This window comes from Molothrus ater, chromosome 3 (genome assembly GCF_012460135.2).
Source record: "Molothrus ater isolate BHLD 08-10-18 breed brown headed cowbird chromosome 3, BPBGC_Mater_1.1, whole genome shotgun sequence".
NCBI lineage: Eukaryota > Metazoa > Chordata > Aves > Passeriformes > Icteridae > Molothrus > Molothrus ater.
The window spans coordinates 88167451-88187817 of record NC_050480.2 but is presented as its reverse complement, the minus strand read 5'-3'; the positions used below and the strand labels follow the sequence as shown (position 1 = coordinate 88187817).

At 37.7% G+C, this 20367-nt stretch overlaps 1 protein-coding gene across 2 annotated transcripts in view; it reads left to right on the top strand.

The window, feature by feature from the left end:
• Positions 1–5159, top strand: part of BMP5 (bone morphogenetic protein 5) — a 54580-nt gene extending 49421 nt beyond the window's left edge. Inside the window, exons 6-7 of one of the 2 annotated variants that reach the window (XM_036380596.2) lie at positions 1230–1340; positions 5010–5159. In XM_036380596.2, coding sequence (XP_036236489.1) covers positions 1230–1340; positions 5010–5159 — 261 coding nt within the window. The remainder of the gene's footprint in view (positions 1–1229; positions 1341–5009) is intronic. The other variant, XM_036380597.1, reaches the window with a different exon arrangement.
• Positions 5160–20367: the final 15208 nt, after the last annotated feature.

The following is a 20367-nucleotide window of genomic DNA, read 5'->3' as shown; positions in this document are numbered from 1 at the left end:
AAGAACAAGAAGGCCTTCAGCAACCTCTAACTATTGCATATATAGGTAAGAACCCAGGGATGGTTGCCTGTGCATTTCAGATTTCTCGGAATTATTTAAAAACCATTCTCCAGGAGCAGGACAAGTCCATGAGGAGCAAAAGTATGCTATCTTTTTAGTGACAGCTCAACCTTTATGTATCTAGCTCAGACTCTCATATGGCCTCATTATCCTTTCTGATATTTTGTAGTATATTTATCCCCACAGCAGCCTGAAGAAGTAGGCAGAGGCTGTTTTCCCAAGTCTGCAAAGCATAATTACCCTGTGCAGGGCCACAGAGCAGGCTTGTGGTATTGAACTCAGGCCATTGAACAAACGAGCCATTGTCTCTTGATTACAGGGGTTTTTTTCAGATATCAACAGGTTTTTTGGTTTGGGTTTGTTTTGTTTTGTCTTTTTTAACAGTAAATTCTGGTATGCTACAATATGTGCTAGGCTCTCAGATCAGTGGCCATAGTGGCCACAGTAGTCAAAGAAAAAAGAAAATCTAATTTTAACACAAACGCTACTGTAAGAATTAAAAGTTTCAGCTGGAAAGCCAGAGCTACGCTGTACAATATTTGATCAGTGAAACACAGGGTGAAATAAGATACAAAAAAAAAAGATACAAATCCCAAGTAGCTACTTGATCCTCTCTGCCCTTCCTGCAGCACCTCCATTACCTGGCAGAGGAGGAATTCAGCAAACTAAACACACAGCTTTCATTAACATTTTAAAATATTTTCCCTCTTGCGGTCTTTTGCCCATGCTGTGTTGCTTGAAATACTGAAAATGTATGATTCATTGATGTGCCAACAGGTAATCCCTAGCAACGCTGTCTCACACAGTAATACAGTTAACAGTGCTGACTGTGCTGAAGGAAGAGAATGCATTTTAATTACTTTTGTTGCACCAAGAAGTGCTCAAGACTTTTAGTCTGGAATAAAAATTATTCTGCAAATATATTTTAATCTTCAGTCTCCCTTATAGCCTCATTAGTTGGTATTCAGTACAGATTTTTAGGTTTCATTAATTTTCATCTCAATTTTACATGAGCAAAGCAAGTACTTTTTTTTAAAAAAACAAAAACATTCATTTCACATGCCACCTTCTGAAGTTCATTTTGTCATTGAGCAAGTCTTAGTTTGATATAGTTACAAATTCCCTGAGTGAGAAAATATAATGAGTGGATTTATTTGTTGTTGTTTTAGGATTGGATTATTGCACCGGAGGGCTACGCTGCGTTTTACTGTGATGGAGAGTGTTCTTTTCCCCTCAATGCCCACATGAATGCAACAAACCATGCCATTGTTCAGACTCTGGTATGCCTCTGACTGTGTTATAGTTGCCTATGCTGCAGTTGTTTGTGTCTTGGCTCAAAGTCTGAGTCTTCTGTTTACCACTACTGAATTTTGATTATTTCTTGGTAAATCATAACTCATTTCAAACCCTGCTTTAGTGATTTTGTTGGAGAGAGGATGAACTGCTCAGAGTTACCTGTGTGGTAGTTTTCACTTCCATTTCAAATGCAATAGCACATGAGAAGACTGTGTTGTATTACTGGAGAATTGTGTAGACAGGAACCAAAGGGGCCCCCTGGTTTGACTTCCAAGAGTTTTTGCAACTTATTGAAGCTCAGTGTTAACATCTACATGTTATACCTTCCAGAAATGATGACACTTGGCCACTCTGTGGACCTCTGTTGTCAACTGTTGGCACAGATTCTTACAGTGTAATTTGATGTGAAGCTTTGCAAACAGATGCATTTGCATGTACGAAATTGTGTTCAGTCATGCCTGGCTTACAAATGCAATTTAAAAATAAGTGTGTTTGGATCTGTTGCTCTGCCTGGTACATCTAAAACGGGATTTGCAGCCAGCTTTCTGCCTCTGCTAATTCTTATGTTAGTCCTGTGCCTCAGCTGGAGCAGCCAAAAAGATGATCTTAGTTGAGGCAGCTGGCTAGGCCTCCTCTAGCCCAGCAGTGTTCAGCTACAGAAATCATGACCTTTAGACTATGACTAAATGTCATTACATTTGAGGCCAAAGTCTGGTCAGTCTGGTCAAAACCTGATTTTTCACCTGTGCCAGCTGAAGAACTGGCTCTGAATAGCACTGGTATTAGCAGAATGATTAAGAAGGAGAGGGATGAGAGATAATACACAAGGAGGGAGTCACAGCATGAAATGAGAACAGGAAAGGGCTGTCATCCCTAGTTAGGTTCTGGAAAGTTCAAGACACTCAGCTGAGATTAGAGAAACACGGATTTAAGGTTCCGTTGGATTTAAACTAATAATGGTAAGGTATCCTGACTATCAGATTATGCTGATGACTCTGTCCAAGGATAATGATCTTTTTCTTTTATTCTCACATCAAAATCTGGGCCTGTAAAACCTTCCCTCTTGAGAAATGAGTTGAGTTACTACCTGGGATACCAGCCCAAACACCCCCCTCAAATTTAAACCCCACACCAAAAATAAAAAACCCAAAACCAAGCAAGCAAACAAACAAAAATAAAATTTGATTTCTTTCTGATAGGAAACAAGGTCTGTTTGTGAAAATTGCCAAATATTTCTACATGAGAGGGACATTTTCAAAAACTCAGCATATGCTGAGTACTTTTCCCTTCCATTCAATTCTTCATTTACTCACCTTCTCCAAGTCCAGTCACCAATGCAACATTATTCCTCTATACTAGAATTCCAATCATCAAGATTTAAAAAAAGAAGGGGAAATGTCAGAGGCTGAAAATAAGTAGAAGTGTGTTAAGGAGTTCAGGTGAAAGGGAACAGAAAATGCCAGTTGGCAAGGAATACAGCAATGTTCTTAGAAGACAATGAAGAACAGCATATCTGCAGTCCTGAGCAGAAAAGAAGTAGGTCAGCAAAGCAATAGTTTAGTATTACACAAGCATTGTCCAGAAAAGTTGCCAATATCACTGAGATCCCCAGGTTAGAGTTCCCTCCTGCAATTATGGACTGTTAAATAAGAGTTGGCTCACTACTACTTTCTCTTGTGTGTTTTTCCTTTCCAAAAAATGGTTATTTTCCCATTGTTAGGAAATGTGTGTAGTTTGTCCTATTTTTTAAATTGGATACTTAATTTTTGCTCTTTTTATGGCCATTTTGGAATTGCGTGTCTCCCTTTGCATGTACTGTACACGCATTCAGTGCAGCCAAAAAATCATGAGGCCAATTAAGTTTTAGCTGTACATAAATTAGATGAGATAGCAGTAGTTTAATGCTTTCTGGTTTAAATTATAAAAAATTCAGATTTACACAAGGTGTGCATATGGGGATGGCTTGGGAAGCAATTATTCATATGCTCCACCCTAATCCAAATGCAGTCACCTCCTGGCCATAATGATTACACCATTCTGAAAAAGCCTGCTCTTTGGTGTGGGAAGTGATTGTTCCTTGGTACCCCTCCAAACTTAACTGATTCTTTTTTATTTTCTTCTGTAACAAGAATAGGAGAAATACAGGCCAGTACCTCACTCTCTCCCTCTCTTGTTTCTCTGCAATTAAACTCAGGCAAACAGACAATACAGATGCATATAAATAAAAGACAGGGTGCATTTAATAAGCTCTATAAACTTTCTTCTTGTCTCCTGCATCACCCTCAGAACAGGCACAGGGGTAGCATTGACTTCCTGGTCATGCAAGGCAGTGGATTATCAGGTTGGCTTGCACTGAATTTGGGGTAAACACTTGGAAAGGCTGTGAACATCACTTCCAAGGGGGTATTGTGGGGCCACAGATCTTCCATCAGGTGTGGCAGGGGCTGGTGGATTTAAGCCCACAATTTATGGCTGGACAAACATCTGACCAGGTCAGGCACAATCATTTTTTTTCTCTGGTGCTTTGCTATTCATTTGTTAAATATTTTTTAAATGTGTGTCTAAACTGTTACAAAACAGCTACTTCAGGATTTATTATTCCTCATTTCAAAAGGCCTTCTCATGGTAACTGTTATGTAAAAATTGTTTCCTGATAGACTGTTCTCTGTTGTCTGGCAAAGGCTCTGGGTTTATATTACTGCAAGACAGATGGCTCTAACAGATTTACAAAGCCTTAACATACAAGCAAAATCTATTACTGCTGAAGTCTTCATCCATGCCTTAATGATCTGTTGCCCTCTCTATTACAACTCCTTCTTCTCTTGGCTCCCCAGATTCCAAGTCTTCAGCGTGTGTAGAATATTACATCCAACCTTCTTTCAAGTACAAAGAACTTGAATTTCTCCCATTTTATTTCCACTAGATCTTGTTTGTTCTGGGACACTTTTCAAAACTATTTTCTTTTGCTTTAATCTTTCATTGATACATTTCAGCCTGGTGAACACAAAGACTTCTCTGCCTCAGCCCCTGCCCCAAATATTCTGTCCAGCTGGCACCCACCTTATGAACTGATTTTTATTTCAGTGGAAGTAGAATTGGTTCCATAGATACCTAGATAAGACCTTAAAATGCACTCATACTGTCTGAGACTCCACATCTTATCATTTCATAGGCTGAAAACAGTTTCATTATGAGGCTTTGCCTGCACAGTCTTTGCTGTCTGCAATAGATTTTCCTCCATACTGAGCCCCCACCACAGGAAAGCATTTTAGCACATGCTGGGGTCCTGGTGAGACCTGGGGCTTGAGCCTTTACTTCATGCTATGCCTCACCCTCAGCAAAGATAGTACAGACAATATGTTTAAATGTCTTCCTGAGCAGCTGCCTAACTCCAATTCTCTAAATTTCATCTGAAAACCAACTTTCTGTCTTGGCTGCTTCTCATTTATCTCTCCATCTGCTTTTATTGTATAACCCTGCCTGTGCAACTGAAATCAGAAAAATGTGCTGGAGGTAAGCTGCACTTTAAACTTGCTAACCAAGGAAAATTTGTGACCACAGCCCTTGCTGAATTGCAAAGACATGTTTTGCACTGACATTGTCCTTGCACCTCTCTGTTTGATATATGAGCTGTGTATTTATCTGTCTTTCAGGTTCACTTGATGTTCCCCGATCATGTACCCAAGCCATGCTGTGCACCAACAAAACTGAATGCAATCTCCGTGCTCTACTTTGATGACAGTTCCAATGTTATTTTAAAAAAATACAGGAATATGGTGGTGCGTTCATGTGGCTGCCACTAAAACAAAAAAAAATAATCTAAAGCAGAGGGTTTTATTCAAAATTGTAATGAAGTCAAGATATGAGCATTGCTGATGAAAAGGCAGGCCTAAATTTATTCCATTTCATGTCATCTCTCATTTAATTGTACAGTATAATGTACATAGTAGCTTTTATTTATTTAAAAATATATAGTTGCTTTTGTATGAGCAAAATTTCAGAACCATTTATTTAATGGGTCACCTCACTATGCAGCAGAAGTTCACAAATTAATTTTTCCATTGACCATACTGAAATTTGCTTTATCCCATTTCAATATTGGTAAAGTAAAGCCTTTTTGTATGGAATTTTTTTAAATGAGAAACTCCAGAAGTTCTGTAACTGCTTTGTATAGTTAGAAGTACTAAATGCATTTGGTCATATTTTGCCAATGAAAACTGTGGCAAGGTATTTATTTAGAAAAAGGCACAGGAAGAAAAAAACTAAACAAAACTGCTCAGCTAAACATATTTTTTTTTTCTTTTAGAACTTCTGCTCCATTAGAAAAAGTGAAATGTTGAACAGTGCTTAAGTAAATAAATAGGAGATAAAAAATAGAAGTGAAGAAATTGCACATAATTGTTATAACTATTTTCTTTAACAAGATGAGTATAACTGGAGGAGTATGTTACTTTTTGGCTTGTGACCTGCAGAGTTTGCAAAAGGCTCCAGGCTTCAGAAATTCTGTGTAGACAGACTCTCACCTCTATGACTTTCCAAGTTAACACTAAAAATTGAACTACAACATTCTTACCTCAAATCATATCAGTCTGTTATCTATGACACTGCTCTGGCAGGTATTCTTATATTAGTGTAAAACAAGCCAAAATCAAATTTAAAAAAAAACACACAAGCCTTCCCATTACATACACATGCTACTATATGCACAAAGTATACAGAATACAGGGTATGGAAGGGCTTTGCTTTATTTAGCTCCCGCTTCTGGATGTGTTCTAAGAGTGTGCAAGGGAAGGCACAGGGGGTGCAGCAGTTGTCACATGTTTAATCAAAAATCTTATCCCTGGTGGTGGCTGTTTTCAGGTAAAGATAAAAAACACCTTTCCTAAGATGATGTTGAGTAACTTGCAGCCTATTTGCAGTTCCATCTGCTTTTCTATCAGGTGGGAACTGAGTTAAATAATGGGACTCAATAAGGGATACTTTTTTCTTTTATTTAACCCTTGCAACTTTAATAGTTCTTAAATCCATACCAACAAGTTTTTATTCCCACTAAATTTTGGCCTCAAGTTAAATCCTTTGGCTTTGAATTACACAACCAATTACAAATTACCATTCCCATCACCACTACACACAGGTTTATTTTGAATTAATTACACTTAATGTCTTTGGGCACCCCTTTGTTTTAGTGCTGGGAAAATGAGAAAATAGAAATGTTTTTCTCTCTATTACATGGCTAATTATCACATACGCTTTTATAATGAACTGCCTTCATTAAAAATGCTTCCTTTAAACCATTCTCAAAGAGCTGCTAAAAAATGGATAGGATTGGTAAGTTTCTTCTTAGACAGTCTAATCATGTAAACTCTGATTTCTCTGGTTATTTAAAACACATCTCAGAAAACTCAGATGATTACAGACTGATAAAATCAACATGTGTGTGACTGTGTGTATGCATGTGAATAGGCAGCTGTTGTTTTTGCAGAAACTAATTTATTTTATCTTGCTATTGAAGTAATACATAAATCCTTTCTATGCATACACTCAATTAAAAAAAAATTAGCAGTACTGATTTCAGCCTTGGGAAATCTTTCCCCTTAATAGAACAGTTCCATTTCACATTCCCATCTGTATTTTATACTGACATTACCTACATATCTAGATTTAGTTGCAGTTCATGCACAAAAAATGTATAGGGAAAAAGGTCTGCATCTGAATTACCATTTTAGAAAAGTTAAACTCCTCTGTCATATTCAAAAATTACTGGTTTTTTGTATAAATTGAGTAGGTGGATATGCTTTTTTGAATTCAATTTATTCTAAATGGAATTTGATGGACACTAAATTTTGGGTACATTAAGTAATATATTTTCAAATAATGGTGTACCATTTTGAGACTAAGAAGCTGAAGATTATTGTTATATTATTCTTTAAAATATGCTGTTGGAATATATTTCTATATTTTGAGACATAATAAACCTGTAATAATGTTTTCCTCTGCTGTGGCTTTGCTTCTTAGATGCATGACAAAATGACACTGACTTGATGTATCCTTTTTAAAAGGAAAAGCAGGAGACCATCAATGGTTATGGACAGATTTTGTAATAGTTCATTTTTGGTACAGACATTTTGCAAAATTACTTTTATTTTGTTGCTTCTTAGACAGCCAATGGTAAACCATCTACATTTCTAATAAAGATCATACCTTCAATTCATACCTCCAAGTGCTAGTACTCTACTTAAAATACACTAGAAAGGAAAAATACTTTTAAAAATTCCTAATAAATCCATAACTGATCATTCCTCTGTAATTAAGGATAGTGGCACCAAACTTTCTACATGCTCTGGAGAAGTAAATGTAGTCATGTTTTCATGTAAACCTGTTCAGATAATCTCTTCTTCAGTAGTACCAAATAATACAGGAACTTTTTGTTCTTTTCCTTCGTCCTATCAAATATCTGTTATTTTATATATATTTATGCATAATATACACACACATATTTAATTCAACATGTACATAATTATATAAAAATTTACCCTTATCTGTAGCTATATCCGTTTCTCTAGTTATGAAGACTCTTCCATTATCATTTAGGACACAAGAGCTTTGCTCTTTTTCAAGTTGTTGAGGGTTTCAACATCCTTAACAACTGGAACCTCAAGGGCTGAAAACCCCAAAAACCCAGAATTAATGTTGCAAAGCTGTCTGGTAGCTGAGAACATAGCAATACATTAGACCAGTGCAAAACCCAGCTAGAGAGGTCTCGGAGAGTCGTTGGTGTGGATGTCTTCAAGCAAAACAATGATCATGCTTCTTTCCACTCTGCATCTATCTGAAATGCTGACACATCCTTAACAGTGCCATGACTCTTCCTTCTGCAGTAGGCTGTTCAGGTAAATATGCAATTGTGTGAGTGATTAGGCAGCTAGTGAAAATGAAGACAGCTGAGGGGCTTGGGTATCTTCAGGAATAAGAAACCAGGCCTTACTTGCTGCACATGAGAGCACAGCTGATTGTTTTGCATACTGGGATGTGTAAAACTATAAAACAGCACTTAGTCTTTACATTACGATGTGGGTCAATTGTCAGACCATTTGGGGCCTCATTTTGGTAAATGATAAATGCATGAGTGGTGTGAGTTACACCTATGATGTAGACACATTAACTGAGACTCTCTTAGGGACAACAAAGAAAAGTTGCTTTTTTTGGATTGCAAATCACCTATTTCTCTCCACAGACAGGTTTAGGACAGCCACTCGGCTTAGACCTTGTTTGAGCAACTGTAGCCAGTGACAATCCCTGACACCTTAAAAATAACATTACATTGCTGAAAAAGTTTTACTCAGATGTTTATTTTGTATGTGAAGCTTTGAGAAACCTCCTGTTATCATGATGGGATGTCACACTTTTGTTTTGGAATATAATTTTCTCTACCATTTACAGGGGAAAGGTTTGACTGCTCACTGTGTACTACTTCTGTTTCGGTTGGTTGATGGTCTTGAGCTCTTTTTCAATTCCTCTTTTGGAAGAGTTTCATGATAAATTGAATTTACTCAAAGATTGTTTAAAAAATGGCTTAGGCTTGCAGTCATAAGACTCTGAATTGTTTCAGCAACACATTCTAATTACCAGGGCCTTAAAATTACATTATTTGCAGTCTCTACAGCTTTTTTGCTCACACATTCAGCTGTGTAGAGGGAGAATCTGACATGTGGTGCCTGAATGACAAACCAGCCACATGTGAATTATACAGCATTATCTTTTACTATCTCATCTGAAGTCACAGAACTTGCAAAATGTGATTTACAACGTGTTACTGAATTCTTACTCACAGGGCTTGAGCAAGATCTTGATTAAAAACAAAAGAAAACTAAACTAAAAAATGCAACAAAAAACAGCGAGAGGAGGTTTTCTTGCCATCTTAATTCAAATAAATCAGCACCAAACGTGGTATACGAGGGGTTGTGAATCTATGTGAATTAAAAGGGCCTTTTGTATTCTGTTTTCCACATTTACAACACATGACACAGACACTTCTCCCAACTGTTATATTTCCAGCTAAATGCTTTCTGTTCTCTTCCTGTATGTTTTTGCTTCCAATAGGCACCACTGATTATTCTTATTAATATGAATGAATATTCTAATTGCTTTAGCAGATGTTAATGCTTTACAATAAAAGTGTGTGTTATTAGTATTGCTAAACTTTACATGTACAGGAAAGTGGAGGGACTTGACAAAGAGAAGAGCAGATGAGAGGCAGGATAGGGAAGAAAACCAGGCCTCCAGTGCCCCAGTGCTCTAAACCCTGTTGCACACTCTTGGCAAGGGATGTATACACTTGGCACTTCTGTCTATGCAACTCATAACTTTAAGGAAAGATAAGCAGTCTTAGGGGTTATCTGGACCTATACTTGCATTTACAAAATATTTTTTCTATTTTCATTGCTATTTGTGTTCAGAATGAAGACCACACCTTTCCAATGCAGGAGGGGTGGAATTAAAAAGGTACTTCTAGGGAGCCAACAACTATCTTGCAGCAGATCTTGGAGCACCTTTTCAACAAGGTCATAAATCTGTACTGGTAGAGTTGAAGGCAGTGTTACATCCCTCCCTTTTCTTACATTTTCCTCCTCCTCAGTGGGAAGTTCAGCAATGTGTTAAGACTGGGACTGTATTCATATCTGTATAGCAGGGGTTCTCAGGCCAGATGTTGGCTGGAGATGTGAGGGCAACATATTTTCTAGGGAACAGCTTTCAGAGAATAATATTGCAGCAGAGATATGGGCAGATCTTCTCTGTAAAACTTGTCCTGGTCTCTTCTGGGTTTCCAGCTGACTTATGAGCAGAAACACTTGCGAAAATGAGAAAGGTCTTTGATTAAATTGTAAGGAGAAAACTTTGTGGGGGATCTTTCTGGCATCTCTGCCCCCGTAAATTCTTTGACTGAGAAGTCCAGGCTTGAACCTGGAGCTACTCGACTGCAGAGAGACCAAAAGTTGGATAAGACATGGTAGAGAAACAGTGCATATATCAAACTCCCTAAACTGATCTAATTGGAAAATAAAGCTTTTCATGCCTGGTTATTTTCTTGGTTGCTGAGCTGTTTTGCCACAGGAACATGTGTTCCCTTTTATTCGGGCAAATTTTACATCCACCGCTGGGATTCCTTTCCAAAATTAGTGTTTCTCCCTTAACCTCTGCAAGGGCTCTTTTCAGCCTTCTCTGCATGTTATCTGTTTTATTATTCAAGACTAACAGCTCCCACCGGGAGTGCTCTTTCCTAGACTGTGCTGCAGGGACAGAACAAAGACAAGACCTGCCAAGTCAGTTACTTGTTTAACCGGGATGAGAAACTTTGAGAAATCTTTTTGCTTATTTTTTTTCATTTTTGTATGTACTGGATGCAAAAATACTTGGATTTTTCTTGGTTTGCTATCTTGGTATGAATTGGATAAAAATACATAGGTAAGTGCATAGGGTTCCATGAAACATGTCTGTGAAAAGAATTTGTGCATTTAGTAAGAAACAAAACTCCCCAATTGGTTTCATCTTTGAAAATTGAATTAGTATAGCTAATTCTATTCCCTGTAAAGGAAAAAAGTTTTAGCAAGCTACTGTGCCTGAAAACATGTCATGTTTTGAAATCTACTAATTTAGTGAAAATTTAAGAGTTTCTAATTAGCAGGATCTATACTGTGTCGTTCAGGACATATATCCAAGAACCAGATCAATATTCTCAGATATATTGGTGTACATACATAATCTAACAAAATTAATAGTGTCCCTGAAGTACTTGTAAACATATTTCTTGTTCTGTTTACCCATATTGGACAGTGAGGTAATGAGAATGGTATTCATGTCAGAATACAATTAACTCCTTAATTCTCAGATTTCTTCACCTTATAAATAAGGCCTGATGCTTTTACTCTTTCCTCTCACTCTACTCTTTCCTCTCACTCATCTACAACAAAATATGGCTGAAGATAACTTAAAACTATAGGAAATTAATTTCATGCTTCAGAATTGAACTGAATGTGGAAGCTCCAAAACTTAAATTAGAAGTTTTAAAAACAAGCATGAAAGCAGTTTTTAAAAAGTTTTTTAAAAGATCCTTGCATATCTGCAGAGCTCACAGCAGTGCTGTAGTAGTGGCCATTGGAGCAGAGAAGCCAGGACTGTGCTGGCACCTGCAGAAGCCCCATCAGTAGGGGCTGTGGCTGCAGGGCACTGATGGACTCAATGAGGAGCCAGCAGCCCACGTTTGTGGAAAGGAGCCTGGAAGCTGCAGGGCTCCCTTCTCTAACACAGTGCAGACACAGGGGCTGTCCAGCAAGGAAACAGAAGAAATGTCTCATAGAATGGTGCACAGTAGAGACCACTGAAAATGCTTGCATTTAATCATAAAAGTGCTTAAAAATATGGCTCTATTTCAAAAAACCAGAAACGTATTCATTGTGAAATTCCCACTCCAGCTAAAATTTCTCCTGACACTTCTGAGTGAAGCTTCACTGACATTTTCACAGAGGTTTGCTCATTTTTGGCAGGAAAGAATTTGACCCCTCTCTTCAATCATGTTACACCCCATTTCCTCTGACTGTCTCTTTTCCCATTCTCTTGGTTTTTCCCATGATGTAAATACACACTGCAGTAGAAGCAGCAGAGTTCCTCTGGATTTACTCTAGAATAGCTTAGTAACTAATAATAGCTAAGAATAGCTAATTGCAAAATATTTCCTTCAATGTTTTCCTCTTATTCCTCTGAATCTTTTCCCTTAGCTGACCTTTGCTGCTGAAAAAAAGCTATAAGAAATGAGCCAAATAATAATTGTTAAGGCAGAAATAGTATTTAAATTGTTTTAATTAGGTAACTAAACATGATACACAGCTGTTATATCATTCTCCTTACAGTCATTAGTTACATGGCACTGCCCTGACTCAAACACTAAATAAGGCCTATCAGCCTTCCAGGAGAGCAGTCTGCTGGAATTTTCAAGCAATGCCAGGCTGTCAGGCTGTTTCATTTCACAGATGTGATTTTTGCAATTTTTTTTAACAGATTGCTCCTCTAGAAGTTTACTCAATACAGTAACCTTCTTCAGAGGAGCAGGAGTGCAGCCAGGAATGGTAACCTCTCCCATTAATGTATTTGGGTCATTATGACAACACTTGTCCCCAGTTTGGTTTGCTTCATGTACATGTACATTCATTATATTCTAGACATTAAGAACAGTACTATGGTTTTTCTAGCAAGAAATAGATCTCTGTCAGACAGTAAAACACATCTGTGGTCACTTCTACTTAGTGTTTCTGCCTCTATAATCTAGTTTTCATGATTGCCCAAAGACTACAGAATCCATATCACTCATCATATCAATTATAACAATTAGCTTTCCTGTGGACTACTCTAATTTCATGCATTTCTAATCACTCATTTGTTGTATAGGTAATTACTATGCTCATTTACTTGTAACTGAATGTTTTAGTAATTATATGTCTGTTTCCTCATTTTCCCACCAACATCAGCTTTTTCTCCTTCACAGTCACAATGAAATCTTTTCACATTGTGGAAAATCTAGTATTCTCTTTATGAAGAGTTGTGCAACCTCCATTTTTTCCGCTTATGAAGACAAAAGGAAGTGCTTTCAAAGTAATTTCTATATGACACAAAACAGTGATTCTATGTAGATATTTGAGCTAATAATGCTTCAGATGCTATGAAATTATATTACTGCCTATTTCCAGGTTTTTTGCAGTACCAGAAGCAACTCAGTCAGAACCCATATATTGACATGGAAACACACTATGTAGGATAGAAATTCATAAAAATGTCTTTTTTTAATTTTTTTTTTTTTATTTTTTATTTGAGGGCTGCTGAAATGATCCAAATCTGTGTGCAAAAGTTTGTGAATGGCAATTTAAAATGTGTTTTCCTGTGCATTTCCCCCTTGAGGCAAGCAAACCAAGGTGTAGAATTAAAGGGTGTCCTTTAATTCAGTGAGATGCAGAACACCAGCTCACATTTAAATCAGTTTTTAATTTACACTTAGGGTTTACTTTCTGATGCATTTTCCCACGGAGACTCAGCTGCCTTAAAAGTTCTGTTATAATAGCACCATCTTCTGACTAACATCCTGTCAGGAGTACTTCTGAGTACTTTTGTCCTTGGTTCATTGCAACTGTGAGGGTCCTACTTCTGTGAAAAGGTGGCTGCTCCCCTGCTTTATGCAGTGCTCCAGAGATGCAGTGAAGTTGTTAACCATACAGTGCAATCATCTGTGCAGAGCTGGGAATTCCTTAAGTTTTGCAGCCCAGTGTTGAAATGCACACATATTTCCAATGAAAATGTTGAAAGAATTAAATTAAAACAGAAAGTGTTCTGCTGACATTTTGATGCTGACTCAGTTTTGTATAAGTAAGAACCACTGACAGCACTTGCATTCTCAGTTTCTTCCAAGGTCAAGACTGTATGCTAGATATTTTGAAGAGTCTACTACAGTATAAATACAGCCCAGCTAGTAAAGTTTTAACCTTATTTAACCTTTGCTTATGTGCATAGATGTAGATCTTCAAATTACTAGAAATTGTTGGAGATATTTTGCAAGAGGAAATTGTATCATTTTCATATCAGACACATTAACTCTTGGCTATGTTCTAATACATGTGGATCTTTTCTTCCCATTTCTATCTGGACAGTAAAGAAAAGACAGGAGTGACTGTCAGTTGACTATCAAAGCAATTTAGTCAATTAATTTTGGAAAGTCTAGAGACTAATATTTGAAGTCACTTATCCAGTTCATTTCATATAAATCATTAAAACTTCAAATGCAGTTTAAAGGGCATAAAACCAGAGTGAGAAGTTTCCTTGGTGCAATAAAATGGGTTTAAAAGTTCTGGGTTGCTTCCCTGCTTCTACCATTGATTCACAATGAAACTTTGGAAAACAAGTATCCCATATCTGCATGAATTGGTGATGCATTGATAAAGGACAAGGGAAATTGATTAGGCTTTGTGAGACCTTTTGACATTCAGATCCATTCAGCAGAGCAAAAATAGTGCTATATCTGTATTACATCCTGTTGCTGGTTTCTGAATTCTTATTGCCATGCCCTTCTTTTTGTGATTAACCAAAATTTTCTCAGATTTGTTAGCCTCTTTCAGTTCTCATTTGTAATACAATAGTAACATTTACCAGTATCAAAGGAAAATTAAAAGGATAAATACCTTAACATTAATGAGGGGTTCAGATAACAAGTAGTCCTGTTTGTGCATATTTGTTATTTGCATGTACAAATGCAAGTGTGTAAACACATGCCATCTGATATATTTCTTAATTAAAAGAATATTCCTTCATTAGAAAATTGTGTCTTTTTTCTAATTTTCTCCCTTCAAGGTACTAATTTTTTTAATACTGAAGAACTCCTTCAGTCATAAACAAAGAAAATTATTTGCCCAAGCTAATTTTTTTGTTTATTCCCTTGAAGTGATTTTCTCCAGTCTACAAAATGTTACCATTCATGTTCTCAGAATTTTCTAGATATTGTGAAAAAGTCTGAAGAACATAATGTGCAGAGCTGATGACTCACTGAATCTGAGAGCAATTTTCTCTAGTTAGTGACTTAGTGGGACGATTCACTGCACTGTAGCAGTCTTTGCAGAGTTTTACATGTTAATGCAAGGTGCAGGGCAGAGAGAACAGAAATAAATGCCTAAATAGGCATTGTAGTTGTGTTGATCTTTATTCCCCTCATGACAGAAAAGTGAATAAACCAAACAGAAGTATCTGTCATTGGTTATAGCAATATTCTTTACTGTGTAGCTCCATAGGGATATTGAGTGTCACCAAAAACTGAGCAGTCTGGGGCTTGTGCACGCTCAGGGCCATCTACAATTGCTCCCTTCAGAAGCCTTTCTCCAAAGTCATGGTGAACTTGCTGGATCGGAATACTCCTTGCTACCATTTCTCCACTTATGTTCAAAACAAAAAGAAAGGTAGATGTAACTGTAGACCTCATCTAAAAGGTCAAGAGAGAGAGAACTATCTCAAAGTAGCTTGGAGCAAGACGACAGACTCTGCATTCAATTAAAATATTCGTGAGATGATACCCCCAGATGGATTTACTTCTTATGTTGGTTTCTAGCTATACATGTTTTTTTCATCTTCCACACAACAAAAAGTAGGGTCAGAGCACCCCAAGGGACCAAAACTCCTTAGTCAAGAATATAGATGACCCAAAATTCGTAATTATCTTAATTTTCTTCTTTCCTGGCTCTAACCCAGTTTACACTGGTGAACTGTTCTGCATATTGAATTTGCATTCAATACACTAGTGACTCTACCATGCACATCTTTGATATGTAAGCACTTTTCCTCTTCACACACTATCATTGAAAAATGGTTTTAGATATCTATTTGTTAACATATGTTCTCAGCATTTGTATATCTCTGTGTCTTTCCATGTGATATTTGTTTTCCTGTACTTTATTTGTATGTATAAATAAAGAATATATCTGTTGTTGGGATACAGATTGGTCTTTGGAAAGTATGTTAGCCTTTTTCACTCCATCTATTTCAACACAAGCAAAGAATCGCTGAGCAAAACAAATTGGTTCATGGACTCAGTATACTGCTGGAAAGATCAGAACACAATGTGATGGTACCAAGCCCTACATTTTGCCTTCATCTTTCTGAATTCCCTGGAAGATAGGTAGAAATCACATGGAAAAAGCCATGTCTCTCTGGGCGATGGACCTGTGTTTGGCTGATTTGTGGCTTCTCCAGACAGTGTATGCAGCATAGTGTTCAAGAGTAGAACACGACTTCTCCCTGAAGGACTGCACAAGTAACACATGCTTTAGGGCTCCCCTGTCCTCCTTTGTTCAAGTTTTGCTGTTATTTTGGCATTGCTGAGCACTGGTGTTCGTCCTCCTGTATCAGCTCAAACTGACACTGTTAAAAGGCGTCAATGTCTTTGCATGAAAACAGAATTGTACTTTGGTACTACTGTATATTGCTTTGCTTATTAATTTTTGCATAAGATGTCATGCATAAGACTAGAAGCTTTGGTCCTTGAGCTAGATCTGCAATTTGTGCATTTTGGAGCAGTGCTATTATGTTTGGCTGGTATCACCTACAGTTTTAACACTGTCATCTTATTACAGCAGAGAAAAATGAAGCTTTCCCATGTCAAACAGTGCTAGGTGCACAGAAAGAAAACCTGGATTCAACAGCAAGAATTTATCTCAATGATAATTTTTGCATCTTTCCAAGTAATGGAAAGACGAAAAAAACCCCCAGATTTTAGTCCCATGGATTGTGCTGGCAATGGAAGAGTCTCAAAATTTGATTATTTCTTATTATACTCTTGTTGTTTTATGAAAATTGTTAACTTACACATGTTATAAGTTAACAATTTTAATAGGTGATTATTAATATAAATTTCATAATTATAATATAGTTAATAGGAAATCTGATCAGAATGCCAGTATAAACTTTTCTTGCTCTTGGTTCCCATGAAATTTTCTGTTTTAACTATGTTGAAATAAATTTTAGAATTTAGCCTTCCTCTTATTTGTACCTGATATTTAGACTTTTTTTCTCATTTCTCAGTGATCAGACATTCACAGGAAGATATTATTAATAATAAAATACAATGCACAAAAATTCATAAAGATGTGATCTTCTTTGTCCTTTTGGCTAACAGATTTTTTGCTACAACTGCTAAAATTGCATTTTAAACTCCTTCACAAAGGTTTGAAGAATAATTAAAAGTACAAGAATGGCAGACTGTTGGCTTTGCTGCATGCTCTTTAGGGCCTCACTCAGAAAGTGAGAGAAATCTAATTAAGATTTGGATAAAAGTGCCATATGGAGAGTAAGACATTATGGATTGGGTTTTTATGTCTTAAGAACCGGGAAATGAGATTGTCTGAGGCTAAGTTAACAAAATAAGCACTGTAAGTTATATAATTAAAGCGTATTTATAGACACGTATTTTTCAGCCACTTATTCTGACACTGTAGTAATAATAGTTATCAGAAAACAGAATTTATGACACTCAATTACAATCTGTCTTTCAAAAAGGCTGTAGCTTAGTACTAGATAACATGGTGCTTAGTAATACATGGCACTTGGAATCAGGAGTCTGTTGTATAACATAGAAATTATTACAGCCTTTACAATTGGTCTTGAATGGTTTGGAAACAGAATGGCTAAAATTCTCAAAGATACCCAGGGTAATTAAGGATTTCCATAACATTTTCAAAAGTACCTTTGATATCATGAGTTAGAAACCTCAGATTGATACAGGAAACCAAATGTTATTCAAATGCTGCAAAAGCTATCATCCAAACATAAATTCATTAATTTATGCATTTATAAACATGAATATAGGCATCACTGAATCCTTAAGCTGCCTGAAGTCTAATTTCTTCTGGTAAAGTTCCATAAAATGCTCAAATATCTCCCCTTGAGAGGTACTTCAGTACTGGCTACACTTGCTTGGTAGCCTGATGCCTTAATGTTTGCAGCAGGCATTCCCTGCCTGTTTCCTTGCTGGCTCAATGGGCTGTGTGCAATCTTAACCTGCCTTAGCTTTCCCAGGAGCCCACCCTTTGCCAGGGTCCTGACCTTGCCCTTTCTCAGTTTGTTTGGCCTTCTCTGTGCTGAATCATTCAGCATGCAAGTCCAACAGAAAACATTGTATGTGAAAAAAGATGGTTTTTTCCCTCAGCATGCTGACCAGGGTCAACACAACACCAGCCAAATGCTCAGGTGAGTGTGGTAGAAAGAGTGGGAGCAAAGGGTGGGCAGAACCATCTGGCTCAGCCGTTCTGCTGTAGAAACCCACCATCGGCAAATGCTGGATTACACCATATGGAAAAAGCAGGAATGAGGATGTTTTCTTCACCCCAGTGGTTGTGAAGGTTGTTTCCAGTCACTTAAACCATGGAAGAGTGGCACATTCATTTTTCCATCTGTTCTATTTGCCATGAGCACTTTAAGTTGGGCTCTCATTTGGTGGCCAAATCCCCTAACTCTATCATATGGGCTACTGTGCATCCCACATTTTCTCTGTGGTAGCAGGTGACTCAAGAACTGAAGCAGACATTGCCAGACCCTCCTGGAACCTCACTGAGCATCCAGTACAGCTTATTCTATCCTCTGGGAATCCAAGCAGCCAGTGTCATCTTCCACCCATGGACTATCCCTGCAGCTCCTCCATGCCTCTCTGCTTTCCCAGGTGTATGCCACACGAGGTGCCATTCTCAGCCATATGTGCCTTAACTAGATATTACAAGTTGACTTTCTCTTCTGAAGGACATTTTGGGATGAAATGGTCTTTGTATTGTCTGACAAAATTGTTCTTCTTTCAGTAGCATACTTAAATCTTTGTGCAAGAGAGAAAATATGTTTATGATTATAAGGATCATTACCTTCATGGCTGAAGAACTCCCATGGGAAATGTGGGCTGTAATCTCCTCAAGCTGCTCTGAACCCCACGTTACCACATCTTGCTCTCTAGCACTCAGCTTTTTGGACAAAAGGGAGCACTGGCACTGGCATGACTACTCTTTACCACCAATACCACACTGTTTTTTTGCCTAAGACTGCAAAATATTAGTTCACAAAGGAATTCATGGCATGAATTCCAGTTACACAGGGCCTTCTTTTCTGGCAGATCATCAAAACTTACTTTAGCAGTATCTGCTCCTTAGCTTAGTCAGTTCTCCTATCAGTTTCTGTTCAGAGACAGCAGCTTCAGTCTCGCTGATTACTCTTGGGGATAGTGAGATATGCAAACTCGTGGGGCTATGGTGCTTAGCTTTTTCATGACTATACCCTATGTACAGACCAGGGTCCTGGCTGGAAAGGAGCTTACACCTTTAAGTCCCTTAGAAACTTTTGAAAGTATCATTGCCTGCCATATTAGCTGAAAAATGTTTTATGCAGAACGTGATACTCCCTGCTTGCTTCAGGGTATGTAATCTGGACTCTGAACCCTGTGGTCACTGTGAAGCCTCCCATTCACAGACAAGTTAAAGAGATGTGGACCAAGAAAGCTTATTGCATTTCTCTGGCAAATGTAATGTGAGACCCTTACATAGTAGCTGACCTAATTTTCATCAGACTCAGCTCACTATTTTATATTTCACTGCAGAAAGTAAAGGAATTGCTTCCATCACTGTATTTCAGCAATCAGCTTAAAAGTACGGGAGCATTTTCTTCTTGCCCTGCAATGTTAGCTTTAGTTCTGTTCTATGATTGCCAGTTAAAATTAAGTTTTCCTTGTGACTGTGGTGTTTCAGAATTGTTTATAACTAAAAAGTTGTAAGACCATGCACATAAGATCTGAAAATGCTCACAAGAATTTTGTCTATTTGCCTCATCTATACACATATATCTCATGAAGCAGAATGACAATTTTAGTCACTGTAACTCAGTCTGCTCCAGCTTAACAGGGATGGGGCATGGGATCATCTCATTTCTGTGTTCTTCTGCAGTCCATCTCCCAGCTGCTGGTTAATAGCTGCAGGCTTTTCTCTGGACACAGATTTGGTTCATGCTAGCCAGCCCTGTCTCACAGGCTCAGTTTAGGGATGGTGTGTGCTGGGGACTGCTGCCAACAGGCAGGAAGGGTGAGGCCCTCCTGCATGGGAGACAAGTACACAGTGGACAGCTCTGGACATCACCCTGCCAAACCATTTGTCCTTGGAGCCACAGGGTGAGCCCTCAGTGATTTTATTCATTAATATGATCTACAGAGGGCAACAGACCCAGGATGAAAAAGAAAATTCAGCAGGGATAAGACTTCTGTTTCAGCCAGAGAAGACTGATCTGTCCAGACTTCTCACATAGAAGAGTATAGAAAAAGTAGCCAATTCAACATGGTAATTTGCTAAGAGGCTGTTCCATTTTTTTTTCCCTCCAGATTTCCCACTTGATTTCACCTTGATATTTTAAGAGAGCTGGGAGAGGTGTCACTGTCAGGTGGAAAAGGTTATGGTGAACAAAGGA